Here is a 16,759-nt window from a genome sequence, read left to right as displayed (position 1 = left end):
TTCCCCTCTCTCTGCCTGCCTCTCTGCCTACTTGTGATTTCTCTCTGTCAAATAAATAAATAAAATCTTTAAAAAAAAAAAAGAGTGGCAGATTAAGAGCTGAAATAAACAACTCTAAAATTTGTATGGAACCAGAAAAGACCTCTAATAGCCAAAGGAATGTTGAAAGAGAAAACCAGAGGCATCACAATTTCAGACTTTAAGCTGTATTACAAAGCTGTAATCATCAAGACAGTACAATACCAGCACAAAAACAGACACACAGATCAATGGAACAGAGAACCCAGAAAGGGACCAATTAACCTTCAACAAAGCAGGAAAGAATAGCCAATGGAAAAAAGACAGTCTCTTTAACAAAGGGTGTTGGGAAAATTGGACAGCCATATGTGCAAGAATGAAACAGGACCATTTTCTTATACTATACACAAGAACAGATTCAAAATAGATGAAAGACCTAAATGTGAGACAGGAATCCATCAAAATCATAGAGAACACAACCAGCAACCTCTGAGACCTCAGCCGCAGCAACTTCTTGCTAGACACGTCTCCAAAGGCAAGGGAAACAAAGGCAAAAATGAACTACTGGGACTTCATCAAGAAAAAAGCTTTTTGCACAGCAAAAGAAACAGTAAAACCAAAAGGCAACCTACGGAATGGGAGAAGAAATTTGCAAATGTCTTATCAAATAAAGGGCTGATATCCAAAATCTATAAAGAACTTATCAAACTCAAACATCCAAAGGACCAAATATCCAATCAAAGAAATGGACATGAACAGACATTTCTCCAAAGAAGACATACAAACGGCCAAGAGACACATGGAAAAGTGCTCAACATCACTCGACATCAGGAAAATACAAATCAAAACCACAATGATACCACCTCACACCAGTCAGCATGACTAAAATTAACAAGTCAGAAAACGACAGATGCTGGGGAGGATGCGGAGAAAGGGGAACCCTCTTACACTGTTAAAGGGAATGAAATCTGCGGCAGCCACTCTGGAAAATAGTACACAGGTTCCTCAAAAAGCTGAAAATAAAGCTACCCTAAGCCCCAGCAATTGCACTACTAGGAATTTACCCCAAAGATACAAATGTAGTGATCTGATCTGCCAAAATTTATGGCAACAATGTCCACAATAGCCAAACTATGCAAAGAGCCCAGATGTCCACTGACAGATGAATGGATAAAGAGGTGGTATATATATACAACAGAATATTACGCAGCCATCAAAAAACTGAAATCTTGCCATTTGTTGTTTTTTTTTTTTTAAGAATTTATTTATTTGACAGAGAAAGATCACAAGTAGGCAGAGAGGCAGGCAGAAAGAGAGAGAGGAGGAAACAGGCTCTCCGCGAGCAGAGAGCCCGATGTGGGACTCGATCCTAGGACCCTGAGATCATGACCTGAGCCAAAGGCAGTGGCTTAACCCACTGAGCCACCCAGGCGCCCCGAAATCTTGCCATTTGTAAATGACATGGGTATTGTGCTATGCAAAATAAGTCAATCATAGAAAGACAATTATTATATGATCTCACGGATATGTGGAATTTTAGAAACAAAACAGGATCATGAGGAAGAGTGAGAAAAATAAAACAAGACAAAATCAGAGAGGGAGACAAACTGAAAGAGACTCTTAATGAAAGGAAATAAGGGACGCCTTGGTGGCTCAGTTAGTTAAGTGTCTCCTTTGGCTCAAGTCATAATCCCAGGGTCCTGGGATCTAGCACTACATTGGGCTCCCAGCTCAACCAGGAGCCTGCTTCTCCCTCCCCTTCTGCTGCTTCCCGCGCTTATGTTCTCTTGCTGTCAAATAAATAAATAAAATCTTTAAATATATATATATATATATACATAAATATATATTAAAATAAACAAAGGAAACAAATTGAGAGTTGTTGGAGGGGGAAGGGGCTGGAGAGATGGGGTCACTGGGTGATGGACATTAAGGAGGGCACATATTGATATAATGAGCACTGAGTTTTATATGCAACTGATGAATCACTAAATTCTACCTCTGAAACTAATAATACACTCTATGTTAACTCAAGTGAACTGAAATAAAAAAAAAATTTTTTCAAATGATAGGTTTATACTAAACCAAATTTCAAAAAAAGTGCCAGTCCGTAGTTCTCCAATATGATATAGCCTTGCTTCTTGTTTTGGTACACAGATCATGCAATTACCACATAAATCAGCAAGGCCAGGGGTGCCTGGGTAGCTGGCTCAGTTATTAAGCATCTGCCTTCAGCTCAGGTCCTGACCCCAGGGTCCTGGGATCAAGCCATGCTTTGGGCTCCCTACTCGGCAGGGATCCTGCTTCTCCCTCTCCCACTCCCCATTTGTGTTCCCTCTCTCACTGTCTCTGTCAAATAATTAAAAAAAAAAAAAATCTAAAAAAAAAAAAAAATCTTAAGGAGCACCTCGGTGGCTCAGTGGGTTAAAGCCTCTGCCTTCAGCTCAGGTCATGGTCCCAGGATCCTGGGATTAAGCCCCGCATCGGGCTCCCTACTCAGAAGGGAGCCTGCTTCCCCCTCTCTCTTTCTGCCTGCGTCTCTGCCTTACTTGTGATCTCTGTCAAGTAAACAAATAAAATCTTTAAAAAATCTCTAAAAAAACTTAAAATCTTAAAAAAAATCTTTAAAAAAATTAGCAATGCCAAAAAAATTATACTATATAGCATATTTCAGCTCAGCATCTACAACATCAGTCAATTTATTTATTTATTCCTCAACACATCAATAATTATGTGCCACTGCTATACTAACAAGGACAAAGAAAGAAAAGGTAGAGACCTGGCTTCAAGGAGTCAGTCTAGGAAAAAGACTACTGGGGAGTAGAGAATGATGGCATACTACTATAGTATGAGAGAAATATGCACAGGAATGCAAGGAGACAGAAAGGCACCTGGCCCAGGAATGCAGAATGTGATGAGGACATAAAGGTACTGGGAGAAGAGGGTACAAGTTCGGTGTATAGCATAGGGTGTATCTGAGTGGAAGCATGGAAGGAAACAAGATTGGTGCAGAAAGCCATGGCTCCATTACAGAGTATTCGCTATTCCAGGAACTCCTCTTCTTTTAACATGTTAGCTTCTGAAAGACTATCCCTATATATACATGTGTCCAAAGTGTTACTGTGTAAGAATCCAATGTGTGTGGGCACTTGGGAGGCTCAGTGGGTTAAGCCTCTGCCTTCGGCTCAGGTCATGATCTCAGGGTGCTGGGATGGAGCTCCACATCGGGCTCACTGCTCAGCAGGGAGCCTGCTTCTCCCTCTCTCCCTGCCTGCCTCTCTGCCTACTTGTGATCTCTGTCAAATAAATAAAATCTTAAAAAAAAAAAAAAAACAATGTGTGAACTTTTCCTTGTAATCCACCATAATAGTATTCTGTATTATGAACATTTTCAGTATCCTCTGCTTTTGCACCTACTAATGATGATGGGATTACTGATATTCATAAAACATTCTAAAAATGAACACAAATACAAGAATTGTATCACAAAACTAGTAGACAACAATAAACTAATTAGGAACAACATAAATACTAGTTGCTGGTGGTAGGCAGAGATGAAGCACTTTTCTTCCCCCTGAAGGTGCTAGAAAGCCATCAAAGTACAGTACACCGGGACGCCTGGGTGGCTCAGTTGGTTAAGCAGCTGCCTTCGTCTCGGGTCATGATCCCAGCGTCCTGGGATCGAGTCCCACATCGGGCTCCTTGCTCGGCAGGGAGCCTGCTTCTCCCTCTGCCTCTGCCTGCCATTCTGTCTGCCTGTGCTCGCTCTCTTCCCCACCCCTCTCTCTGATAAATAAATAAAAATCTTTTAAAAAAAAAGTATAGTACACCAAGAAATGAAAAGGACCATATTTTCATATTTACACTACAGAAGGATCACTGATCACCATTTGCAACACAGAATAGGTAGAATATGGAGGCAGAATAGCTAGAGAACACAATTAAAGGCAAGAAATAGAAAACCAAACTACAGCACTTAAGATGTGAAGAGAACAGAGGGGACGGACACAACAAGGTAATAAGGAGGTTAAAACAAAACTGAACTCACCAGAACAAAGCAAACCAAGCTGCAGCAGACAATGACTCCTACCATAAATACACTAGAACTGCAAAATAAAATGTAAGAAAAAGAAAGGAATACCCAGAAGCACAAATAAAAATCATCACATGCCAGGACTAAAGATGGAAAGAATTTAAGCTGAAACTGAGACACAAAGGCTAAATGGTAGGCTCTGGGGCTGAACAATGGAGATTTAATGCCTGCATAACAAGAAACATGAGATCAGGCCTCTTAGCCTCCAATCTGAGAACTGCCATAAAGCCAGAACATTGCAAAGGCTGCTCAGACCCTGAAAAGATTAAAAAAATTCTGCCAGCTTAACCAGGGAAGTAACAGAGAAGCTTACTGTCTACCTGGAGTCCTGGGTTTAAAAGAAAAAAAGGGGGGGGGTCTTAAATCTACCTAGTCTACTCAAAGGGAGGTATGAAATCCAAAATTAGGGACGCCTGGGTGGCTCAGTTGGTTAAGCAGCTGCCTTCGGCTCAGGTCATGATCCCAGCGTCCTGGGATTGAGTCCCACATCGGGCTCCTTGCTTGGCAGGGAGCCTGCTTCTCCCTCTGCCTCTGCCTGCCATTCTGTCTGCCTGTGCTCACTCTCTATCCCTCTCTCTCTCTCTAACAAATAAATAAATAAAATTTAAAAAAAAGAAAAGAAAGAAATCCAAAATTATATTGGCTACTTGTGGGAATCCCAAACTAAAGACATTAACTGCCTAGTTCAAGGGAAATACCAGAGACCCTACGCCACCATGTAAAGACCATTCTACAACCCAGGGCCCCAGATGACTCCTTCAGAGGTGGATCCACTGAAGTTGAGGTCACAATCCCAAAAAAAAAAAAAAAAAAAAATTTAAATTTTATTTTAAGTAATCCCTTCACCCAAGCATGGGACTTACATTCAAAACCCCAAGACAAAGAGTCACATGCTCTTCTGAATGAGCCAGCCAGGCAACCCCACAATCAAATATTTTAATAGGAAACAAACGACTATGAAAATGAGTAGACAGGGGCATCTGGATGGCTCAGTCGGATTAAGCATTGGCCTTCGGCTCGGATCCCAGGGTTCTGAAATCAAGCCCCACATTGGACTCCCTGCTCAGCAGAGAGCCTGCTTCTCCCTCTCCTTCTGCCTGCCACTCCATCTGCTTGTGCTTTCTCCCTGTGTTAAATAAATAAATAAAATTTAAGAAAAGAAAAAAAAAAGAAAATGAGAGGGCAGAACACACAGAACCAAAGTATCTGAAACACAGGGCTTTTTAAAAAATTGAATAAGATCAAATCAATACATTTAAAATATTTGGCAAAAAAACAAGAACCATAATGAAATAAGATGATATCATGAAAAAGAACAGGCAATTTTTGAAAAAGAAGCAAATGAAAAGCACATCCATGAAAGCCAAACACTAAATGGACATGTCAAAAAAGAGGTTAAATATAACTAAAAAGATAATTAGTGAACTGTACGCCTAGAGCTACAAAGACATTATAAATACAATGAGAAATTTAAGATAAATGAAGGACTGGGGTGCCTGGGAGGCTCAGTGGGTTAAAGCCTCTGCCTTCAGCTCAGGTCATGATCCCAGGGTCCTGGGATAGAGCCCTACATCGGGCTCTCTGTTCAGCGGGGAGCCTGCTTCCTCCTCTCTCTCTGCCTGTCTTTCTGCCTACTTGTGATCTCTGTCTGTCAAATAAATAAATAAAAATCTTTAAAAAAAAAAAAAAAGATACATGAAGGACTGAATGAGAAGCTCCAACAACAAGCGCTCCAGAAGGAAGCGTCAAAAGAATGACTGAGACAGTGTTAGAAGAAGTATTACTGAAGTTTCCAAAATGTGAGCCTTTATGTTAAATAAGCTCACACAGGCCCAAAATTTAAATAAAAATAAATCCACATTTAGACACATCTAAATAATACAAAACTAAGTACAAGCCTTAAAAGCAACCAGAGATTAAAAATTACCTACAGAGGAATGACCATTGAACTGACAACAGAGGTCTCAGAAACAAAAGAAGGCAGAAAACAATGCAATCATATCATTAATGTTGTAGGAAAATTGAGCTTTGGGGGCGCCTGGATGGCTCAGTGGGTTAAGCCTCTGCCTTCAGCTCAGGTCATGATCTCAGGGTCCTGGGATCTCTGCTCTCTGCTCAGGAGGGAGCCTGCTTTCCCCTCTCTGCCTGCTCCTCTGCCTACCTGTGATCTCTCTCTATCTCTGCCAAATAAATAAATAAAATCTTAAAGAAGAAAAAGGGGAAATTGAGCTTTGATCTAGAATTGTATATCCAGCCAAATTATCATTCAGAAATTAGTGAAAATAAAGACATTTTCACAGGAAAACTAAGAGATTTTACTATCCAGGGTCCACCACAGAAAGAATTAAAGAATATACTTTGAGATAAACCTTTTTTTTTTGTCTGCAGCCATACCACCCTGAACTTGTCCCACCTCATCTGATCTTGGAAGCTAAGCAGGATCGGTCCTGGTTAGTACTTGGATGGGAGACCCCCTGGGAATACCAGGTGCTGTAGGCTTTAAAAACAAAAACAAGGGGCTCCTGGGTGGCTCAGTGGGTTAAGCCTCTGCCTTTAGCTCACGTCATCATCTCAGGGTCCTGGGATTGAGCCCCGTGTCAGGCTCTCTGCTCAGCAGGAAGCATGCTTCCCCCTCTCTCTCTGCCTACTTGTGATCTCTGTCGAATAAATAAAAATCTTAAGAACAAAAACAAAACTTTTTTTTTTTTATTTTATTTATTTGCGGCACCTGGGTGGCTCAGTTGTTGGGCTTCTGACTTTGGCTGGGTCATGGTCCCACCAGGCATTGGGCTCCCTGCTGGGTGGGAAGCCTGCTTCTCCCTCTTCCACTCCCCCTGCTTGTATTCCCTCTATCGCTAGGTCTCTCTCTGTCGATAGACAGACAGATAGATAGATTTTATTTATTTATTTGACAGGGGGAGAGAAAGCGTGAGGGAGAGCACATGCAGAAGGAGCAGCAGGCAGAGGGAAAAGGAGAAGCAGACTCCCCACTGACCAGGGAGCCAGACACAGGACTTCATCCCAGGATTCTGGGATCATAAGGACAGATGAGCCGACGACAGATGCTTAACCAACTGAACCATCCAGGTGCCCCTTTAGACTTTTTTTTAAAAGCCTTTATTTATTTATCAGAGAGAGCATGAGCATGGGGAGGGGCAGAGGGATGAGAAGACTCCCTGCTGACTGGGAAGTCCCCTACTTGGAGCTCAGTGCCAGGACCCTGAGATCTTGACCTGAGATGAAGTCAGACACTTAACTGAGCCATCCAGGTGCCCTGCAATAGTTTAGATTGGTTTTGTTTTGTTTTGTTTTGTTTCTTAAAGTATATATGCAGTTAGTCCTCAGGGATCCACCTTTCCTTGACCCCATCCTTCCTGCATTTGCAGATATGACCACTATCCTGAATCTTACGTCTATTCTGATGTACGTTTGTAAAAATTATTTTACTACAGGCATATGGATCTACCTATACAGAACTCTTCTGGTATATGAATAAATTTCTCTTACTATACTCCAAAATGTCCCGTGTAAATGTTTATATTTTGAACTAGGATCTAAGGAGCATTCATTCATTGCTTTTGGATGTTTTGTCCTCTTACTGTTTTATTCTCGAATAATGCCCCTGCCCCCTTCCTTTTTCAGTGACATTGTTAGGAATTGTTTTTAACAATTGTTTTGTGTTTAGCTTAACCAACACATTTACTGATTTTTTTTCTTTCTTTGGCCAAGATTACAGCTTTTATTTTCGTTTTCAGAAATAGATCTCATCGGGCACCTGGGTGGCTCAGATAGTTAAGAATCTGCCTTCGCCTCAGGTCCTGATACCAGGGGAGCCCACTTTTCCCTCTCCTGCTGCTCCAGCTGCTTGTGTTTGTCCCTCTCTCTCTCAAATAAATAAATTAATTAAGTCTTTTTTTAAAAATCAAAAATATGGGGGCATCTGGGTGGCTCAGTGGTTTAAGCCTCTCCCTTCGGCTCAGGTCATGATCTCAGGGTCCTGGGGCTGAGACCCACATTGGGCTCTCTGCTCAGTGGGGAGCCTGCTTCCCTCTCTCCCTCTGCCTGTTGCTCTATCTATTTGTGATCTCTCACTCTCTGTCAAATAAATTAACAAAATCTTTAAAAAAAAAATCTAAAATATTGCAAAGCTTTGACAAAAAGTGTTTGGTGAAGAGGTTACTTATATTATTCCCTGCACCTTTAATATGCTGAAATATAATTATTTTAAAAAACAATTTATGGGGTGCCTGGGTGGCTCAGATGTTAAGCATCTGCCTTCAGGTCAGATCACAATCCCAGGGTCCTCGGATCAAGCCCCACATTGGGCTCCCTGCTGAGCAGGGAGCCTGCTTTTCCCTCTCCCACTCCCCCTGATTATATTCCTTCTCTCACTGTGCCTCTTTCTGTCAAATAAATAAATAAATAAAATATTTTTTAAAAAATTTTTTAAAGAGAATTTCGAGTAAGATGTAATATGTAAAGTATAGGAGGAAAAAGTTGTTTACTACAAAAAAGTTGTAGTAAACAAAAAAAGTTGTAGTTGTTGGGGCACCTGGGTGGTTCAGTGGGTTAAAGCCTCTGCCTTCAGCTCAAGTCATGATCCTGGGGTCCTGGGATTGAGCCCTGCATCAGGCTCTCTGCTCAGCGGGGAGCCTGCTTCCTCCTCTCTCTCTGCCTGCCTCTCTGCCTACTTGGGATCTCTGTCTGTCAAATAAATAAATAAAATCTTTAAAAAAAAAAAAAGTTGTAGTTGTTTTCTACAAAAAAGCATAAAATAATATTAAGATCCCCAGCTCACAACAAAGCTCTACCAATTTAGGGAAAAAAAGAAAAAAAAAAAGGAATCCTAAAAGTATAAATTCTGCAATTATCTTGAGGACAGCATTATCTCAAAGGACCTATCAAACACTTCTAAAATATGAATTTCCACTGCACTTCCTAAACAGACACAAATATGTCCTCACTTTCAAGGCAGACAAGAAATCTCCAAATTGACATGAGGACTAATTTCATGGTTTCACAGGACTTAAACTAAGTCAGGACTAATTTCATGGTTTCACAGGACTTAAACTAAGTCTTGTACAAGGGTAATGGTTTTTCCAAGTTGAAGTGAAAACAAAATGCCAAATATGCCAAGAGTTCTAAGAGTCATTCCATTATCCTAAGTAATGCTCTATCTGAAGCTTTGTCATTCATCAAACTGTGCAGTCTTTCCTATGTCTACTCTTTTGCTAGTGCCTATCCCAAGCCTTGCTCTCTAATCTATGACCTTTCCTAACCAGTGTCCTCTTCATGTGTACTTGAGTCCCAAACCAATCATCCACCCCAGCTATGTTCACCCTTTTCTTCCTAAGTCCTATGGACTTAGGTTCATGCCATGACCTTTGGCCTGCATGAACTCAAATATGGCCTACATCTATCACATTCTCCATTCTGGCTACATAATTCACAGGTTTTTTAACGCATTTATTCCTTCTCTTATTCACCTAACATTTACTGAACTCCGTAACAATTTCTTGTACACAAATACTAGACAACCAGGTAAAACGGAATATAAAATGGGTTACCAGGTATTATAGAGAAATTCATTTTAGGTGTGATAGTAGTGTAATAGTGTGATAGGTATGACAGTGGTATAACAGCTGAGAAAACTGAGATATTATAGAATTACTATAATTTTTTTTTTTAAAGATTTTATTTATTTATTTGACAGAGAGAGATTACAAGTAGGCAGAGAGGCAGGCAGAGAGAGAGAGGAGGAAGCAGGCTCCCTGCTGAGCAGAGAGCCTGATGCGGGACTCGATCCCAGGACCCTGAGATCATGACCTGAGCCGAAGGCAGCGGCTTAACCCACTGAGCCACCCAGGCGCCGAATTACTATAATTTTTTGATGTGACATTACCATGGTAGTTATATAGGAAGCCTTTATTTTTATGGGAATACATGCTGAAACACTTAGAGTGAAGTGTAACAATACCTAGAACTCCAACTTGGTTTAGCAAAAACACATACATACACATATGAAGCAATGCAGCAGATGATGATAGTTAAAACAGGTGGTATTCAAATAATTATTGTACTATTCTTTCATGTTAAACAGCTGTGGGCTTCTACACAAAATCTTGTAAGCCAATGTTTATAGCAGTATTACTCATAATAGTGAAATAGTGGAAACAACCCAAATGTCCATCAATGGATGATAGATAAGCAAAATATGGTTTAGTCATACAACAGAATATATTCATAAAAAGTAGGGACGCCTGGGTGGCTCAGTTGGTTGAGCAGCTGCCTTCGGCTCAGGTCATGATCCCAGAGTCCTGGGATCGAGTCCCACATCGGGCTCCTTGCTCGGCAGGGAGCCTGCTTCTCCCTCTGCCTGCCACTCTGTCTGCCTGTGCTCGCTCTCTCTCCTCTCTCTCTGACAAATAAATAAATAAAATCTTTAAAAAAAAAAAAAAAAAGTAATGAAGTACTGGGGCGCAAGTACTGGGTGGCTCTGTGGTTAAAGCCTCTGCCTTCGGCTCAGGTCATGATCCCAGGGATCGAGCCTCACATTGAGCTTTCTGCCAGCCAGGAGCTGCTTCCTCCTCTCTCTCTCTCTCTGCCTATTTGTGATCTCTGTCTGGCAAATAAATAAATAAAATCTTAAAAAAAAAAAAAAAAAAAGGAATGAAGTACTGATACATGCTACAACTTGAATGAACCTTGAATATACTGTGCAAAGTAAAAAATTCTGCAAGTGAAAGAAACCAGACACAAAAAGCCTCACAGTATATGACTTGCATGGACAAATCCATAGAGAGAAGAAGTATATTTCGTGGTTGCCCACGGACTGGGAAAAGGGAAAGTGGGGAGTGACTGCTTAATGGGTACAGGAGTTCCTTTTTTTTTTTTTTTTTTTTTTTTTAAGATTTATTTATTTTTGAGAGCAAGAGCATGGGGGAGAGTAGCAAAGGGGGAAAACGAGGGACAAACAGACTCTGCACTGAGCTCGGAACCCAAAGCAGGGCTCAAACTCAGGATCCCGAGATCATGACCTGAGCCAAAAACAAGAGTCAGATGTTTAATCGACTGAGCCGCCCTAGGATAGCCTCCCCTAGGATTTCCTTTTAAGGTAATAAAAATATTCTGGAGCTAAAAAGTGCTGAAGCTTGCACAATTTTGTAAACTTCCTAAATGCCACTGAGTTGTACACTTCAGTGACTAAAATGCTATCTATGTGCACTTCACAATAAAAAATAAGTGAGGGGACGAAACAAGATAAAAATGTAAAGGAACTGCTATCACAGTGAGAAATACTGATGGGGAGGAGGTTTAAGAAAGAGAAAAACAAATAACCAACCTGGAAGAGAAGCAGGATACTGCAAAAGAATACTCCTTGCATATACTTCTTCTGAGGCAGGATCAAATGAAAGAGGAGACATTGGTGGTAAAAGATCCACAGCCTTAAAACACAGAATTCATCATTTTGAAACATATATTTACTCAGTACCATAATAACACTAAGTTAATCTATGAACAGATTATTTTTCTCCCTACAAAGATAGAATTATCAAGCATATAAATTATCCTATAACTATTTTTAAACGAATGAGTGCAATATTAGAACAACGGGACTATGCACCTCCAACTGTGCCTCACAGGTAATACTACCTAATAGCAAAAGAAATGTCTCATTCTTTTTAATATAATTCTCTGAATCTAAAAATAGTAACTATAATTCCAAAGCAGTCAGTGAATACCCAAATACATACTTAGAAAAATAACAGAAACCAAAACATTTGAACTTTAGGCTCAGGTGCAAAGATGACAACGTACACATGCATAGCATTCCTAGACCATTTGTAACATAAAATCCCAAGACTGCCTTCTATTAAACTACTTTCCAAAGTCAACATTACTTACTGGAGTCAAACCTTCAATTAGACTGAAAGGAGACAGGCCAAGAAATTCTTTCCACTTTTTATGCCATTCTCCTTGTTTTTCAACAACAGAATGTTTTATATTGGTGACATCTTCCTTTATTTTACACCTACAATAGCGTAAAAACAGAACTTCATTCAAATCATGAATAATAAAAGTACTGAGTAAAACTTAAGAATACAACGGTTTGCAGAGAAAGGGAAGAAAATATAATTGAAAGTTCAACCAGTATAGTACATAAAAACTGAATAAACTCTCACAATGAACATTCAGAACCTAAAGTACTTTTTTCCTTTTAAGACCAGAAAGCAATCATAGATCTATTATTCTGTTTATCTTTAAAATATTCTTTTTCCCTAGTTCTGAACTCAAGTCCAAATTCTACACCTATACTCTGTCCACTCCTAAAGGTAGTCCTACCTCCCAATTACTCTACTCACATAACAAATTTTTCTGAGGCTTAGTTTTACGTAGACTCCAAAAAAAAGCTTGAGAAAGTTAAAATTATTTCATAAAGAATTATCACTAAGGGCAAATAATTTATTCTAGACAAAAAGAAAACTACATTAATTGTCCTTTCTACTTAATCTGTCTCTCCAGAACTTTTTGAGTTCTAATAAAATGTTCACATTTGTTTGCCAATGCTAAAGAATTATCAACTACATGAGTTCTGCTGAAAAATTTTAAAACTACCCATTCCTCTCCCAATAATGCAACAAAAGATCTTTCTACAGTACCTCATATACTTCAGATCTGATAATCTCTCTCTCTGAAGTTTGGTCTCCTTTTCCAGGAAGTGAAGGTCTACTGTCATTCTTGCTGGGTCAGCCTGACAACGTTCATATTTCACTACTTTCAAGACTTCATTTAATAACTGAATAACTGTTAACAGGTTCAATTTTCCAGCCTCATAAACATTTCCAATGTGCAACTTAGGATTCAGAGGGGGGAAAAAAGTGGTTCTTTAGATAATAAGCTGTTAAATAAATATATTTATGGTTTTTACTATTGTATTAAAAAGTTACCTTAAAGAAGAGTGAAACAAGTCAAATGTCTACCCAAAAATGAAGCCAAGTAAATAATTTTGGTCACAAAAACTACTGTGAAAGGATTTAACATGCTGTGCCATATTTTTATATAACGCAAAAAAGTTGCAAGCTAGAACAACATAAGAAATGCAAATAAATGGAAAGCAAAATAAAGACTGAGGAGAAAGAGCAGGTTTGGTGAAAGATCATAAATTCATATTTCAACAAAAGGTGCAAAGTGATGGCCCATGATAGCTGATTCCAAACTTAGACATGTTTATTTGGCCTGCATAACTCCAGTATTTTAAAAATCATCTGAATTAGCTGCCAATCAACCCCAAATCTTAGATTTCACATGGAAATTATTATTTCTCTAAAGACCTCATCACTTCCTACTTTACCCCTTTTGTTACACACAATTAGCATATATTACCTATCTAGCCTCTGTAAGAACCTGAATTTGCAGACTCTTGATTTTTACATACCGGAAATTTGCAGGGCTGGCATGTTACCTATTACAGTGAAAGCTTTTCAGTATCACAACACTATTTCACCTTTGTACTTTCCTATACTATAATTAATGCCTGGCATATAGCAGATACTTAATAGATTATGAGTTCACTAAGAAAAAAAAAGATACGGGCTATCCAGATGGAAATGTCATATAAGCAAGTAGAAATAATTTGATGCAGTTCAGGTCGACAGAGAGACTAGAAATACTAATTTGGGAATACCAGTGTATAGAATACTGATGGAAACAGAACTAAGAAAACACAGATGAAGAAAAAGTAGGGGGGAAGAAAAGTAGGCACTAAAGGAACCATGGAAACACTTTCATTTGAAAGTTAGAGAAAAGAATAAGTAGAAAAACTGAGAACAGCTGTCTGAAAAACCAAAGAGAGTAAAGACACAACGTCACAAATGCTAATGGGAGAAAAGACTAAAATCCTTAACAGAATCAAGAAGAAAGAGAAACCACAAGGTACAGACATTTTAAAAAGACATTTAGCAAATAGATCACTGCTGCTCTCCTTGAGATCTTATAAAGAACTTGTACCATACTATCTTCCTACTAAGTAACCTCCTCCATGCATCTACTGTATGATGTAGCACCGTAAAAGGGATGAACAGTGAAAGTTTATGTATATAAATATACACACTCTAATATATAATATATACACAGTTAACAATAGTCCTCTGTATGAATGCTCTACTAGATTTAGCCACAAAAATAAATTCTGGAGTAAAACACTGTAAGAAAAAGAATATACATTATTTATGCTTACATATTACATATTAGTTATATATTGAATACATGTATTTATTATTACTATATATAATAATTACATAAAGAGTTTTCTCAGTAGTTTATTTAGTATCAAATGCTTACCTGACACATTTGTTTCTCAATTCTGTCAAGTAAGAGCCTTGGAATATTGATAGCAACATTAGTTCCATCTAAAGTATATTGGTTAACAAGATTAAGGACTGCATTAACAACTTCTCTTTCTTTTTCCAAATACATGAGCGTTTCATTCACTGAAGCCCACAAAGACCGAACCTTTAAAAACAAAGACTATACATAATCTGTACATATATCAAAGAAATGTAAAACACAAATACATGCTCACTCTCTAGAACAAATGAAGTACTCCTATAATGATTTCTGATGAGGAAATTAACTGTCTAAAAGCACTGATACTACTTCCAAAGGGGTTGGTTTGGGTTTTTGTTTGTTTGTTTGTTTTTCCCAAAGGGGTTTTAAAACTAAAAAATTTCTCAGGAGAAAAAAATAATTTCTCAGGAGAATTTAGCCCACCATGATTTTCAAAACAAATCTAAGAAACTTCATACTACCAAGATGCAATTACCATTTTCTATGTTTTGACATGCAATATAGAAACTTCCGAGGCAGGGGCGCCTGGGTGGCTCAGTTGGTTAAGTGACTGCCTCTGGCTCAGGTCATGATCTCAGGGTTCTCAGATCAAGTCTTCTATTCCCTCTGTCACTCCACCTCACTCATGCTCTCTCTCAAATAAAGAAAATCTTTAAAGGAAAAAAAAAAGGAAGAAAGAAAGAAAAAGAAACTTTTCAGGGAGAAATAATAAAAGATTTTCAGGAAGGGAAAAAACACACTACATATCAATATTAAGATTCTTTCAAGTTTCAAAAGGTAAAAATATGAAAAACCATGTGTTTTTTTTTTTAAGATTATTTACGTTATTTATTTCATAGAGAGAAAAAGAGAGAAAAAGAGAGGGAGAACACAAGCAGGTGGAGTAGCAGAGGGAGAAGGAAAAACAGGCTCCCCATTGAGCAGAAAGCCTGATGCAGGGCTTGATCCCAAGACCCTGGGATCGTACTTGAGCCAAAGGCAGAGGCCTTAACCCACTGAGCCACCAGGTGCCTTGAAACCACGCTTCTTTAAAAGCAAAGAATCAAAAAAAAAATAAAAATAAAAAAATAAAGAATCTTAAACATGTATTAACCTGTCTATGTTCATTAAATGCATGTGTACGAGCATTTACAGGTGGCAGCTGCACCTGTGGTGAGCAGAGCATAACAGCTGTCCAATCACTAGGCCATATGCTGGAAACTCACGGAACACTGTGTGCCAACTATACTTCCATTAAAATAGTAAACAAAATTTTCAAAGAATGTTCATAGCACTCCCATTTGTAAGTCAAAAACTGCAACTAACCCAACCGTCTACCTAGAGTAAAAAAAAAATTTGTTGTGCTATATTCATAAAACACTCCATAGTACTGAGAAAGGAACACACAACCTACACACACAACGGCACAGATAAAACAGCATGAGTCAAAGAAGATAAACACAAAAGAATATATTCTACACTCCCCTTTAATGTAAAGTTCAAGAAGTGTCGAACTAATCTCTAAGAAAGAAGGAAAGTGTTTACTCTTGCGGGGGCAATGGTTATACATAAAAAGGGGCTTGAAGCTTCCAGAGTAACGTTCTGTTCCCTAAACTGTATTCTGGTTACATACGTGTATTCACTTTGTGAAATTTTATCAGGCTACGCACTTACGACTTCTGCACTTTTTTGTACACATGGGTCTCCTTAAAAGAATTTATAAAAGTGGGAGGCGAGCAGCGAAATACAATTACACCCATGTTTGTGTTTGTGTCTTCCCACCGTACAAAGTTAAGTCCCCAAAGAAGACTGACTGACTGGCAGTCTAGGGGTCTCACAGGATTGCATTTCCTTGGTGGAAAAAGATACACAAACTGGTTCTCAGATTTTTTTTTCTTTTTTTTTTTATTCTCAGATTTTTACTTTTATCTTGTTAATGGATAAAAAATTGACCGGACTCAGGGAAAGTGGTTACAAACTCAGGAGAGAGCAATGTGAAAACTTTCAAACACGTTTCACATCAACCTATTAAATTTGCAATCAAAGATACTGTGTTCAGTAATAGAAGTATTCATATTCACAAAGCTGGAAGATCCATGAAGGAAGTGACTTTGCCTCTTTCTTTCACTGCTAGAGCTCTAACATCTAGAACACTTGGCACATGGCAGGTATCAATAAAAATTCACTGAGTAGATGAATAATTATTTCCTGAGGAGGGCACTCACCTTCCCCAGTGACAAACTGTCTGGGAAGCCAAATTAACACCCAAAGCAGCTCAGTGATCATAAAAACAGGATGAAGAGCTTGAGAGTTCATCTAAAC

The 16,759-nt window shown here is 38.8% G+C and overlaps 1 protein-coding gene and 1 pseudogene across 1 annotated transcript in view; one reads left to right on the top strand and one right to left on the bottom strand.

Moving 5' to 3' along the window:
• Positions 1-16,759, bottom strand: part of HAUS6 (HAUS augmin like complex subunit 6) — a 45,216-nt gene that overhangs the window by 13,130 nt on the left and 15,327 nt on the right. Inside the window, exons 8-11 of the mRNA XM_044265606.1 lie at positions 14,453-14,623; positions 12,772-12,965; positions 12,017-12,143; positions 11,454-11,556 (exon numbers count right to left, since the gene is read on the bottom strand). Of these exons, the coding sequence (XP_044121541.1) occupies positions 11,454-11,556; positions 12,017-12,143; positions 12,772-12,965; positions 14,453-14,623 (595 nt within the window). The remainder of the gene's footprint in view (positions 1-11,453; positions 11,557-12,016; positions 12,144-12,771; positions 12,966-14,452; positions 14,624-16,759) is intronic.
• LOC122917809 lies at positions 6,492-6,610 on the top strand (annotated as a pseudogene).

Source organism: Neovison vison, chromosome 9 (assembly GCF_020171115.1).
Source record: "Neovison vison isolate M4711 chromosome 9, ASM_NN_V1, whole genome shotgun sequence".
NCBI classification, from domain to species: Eukaryota; Metazoa; Chordata; class Mammalia; order Carnivora; family Mustelidae; genus Neogale; species Neogale vison.
Note: the sequence above shows the minus strand (reverse complement) of the source record. Positions and strands in the feature narration are given on the sequence as shown.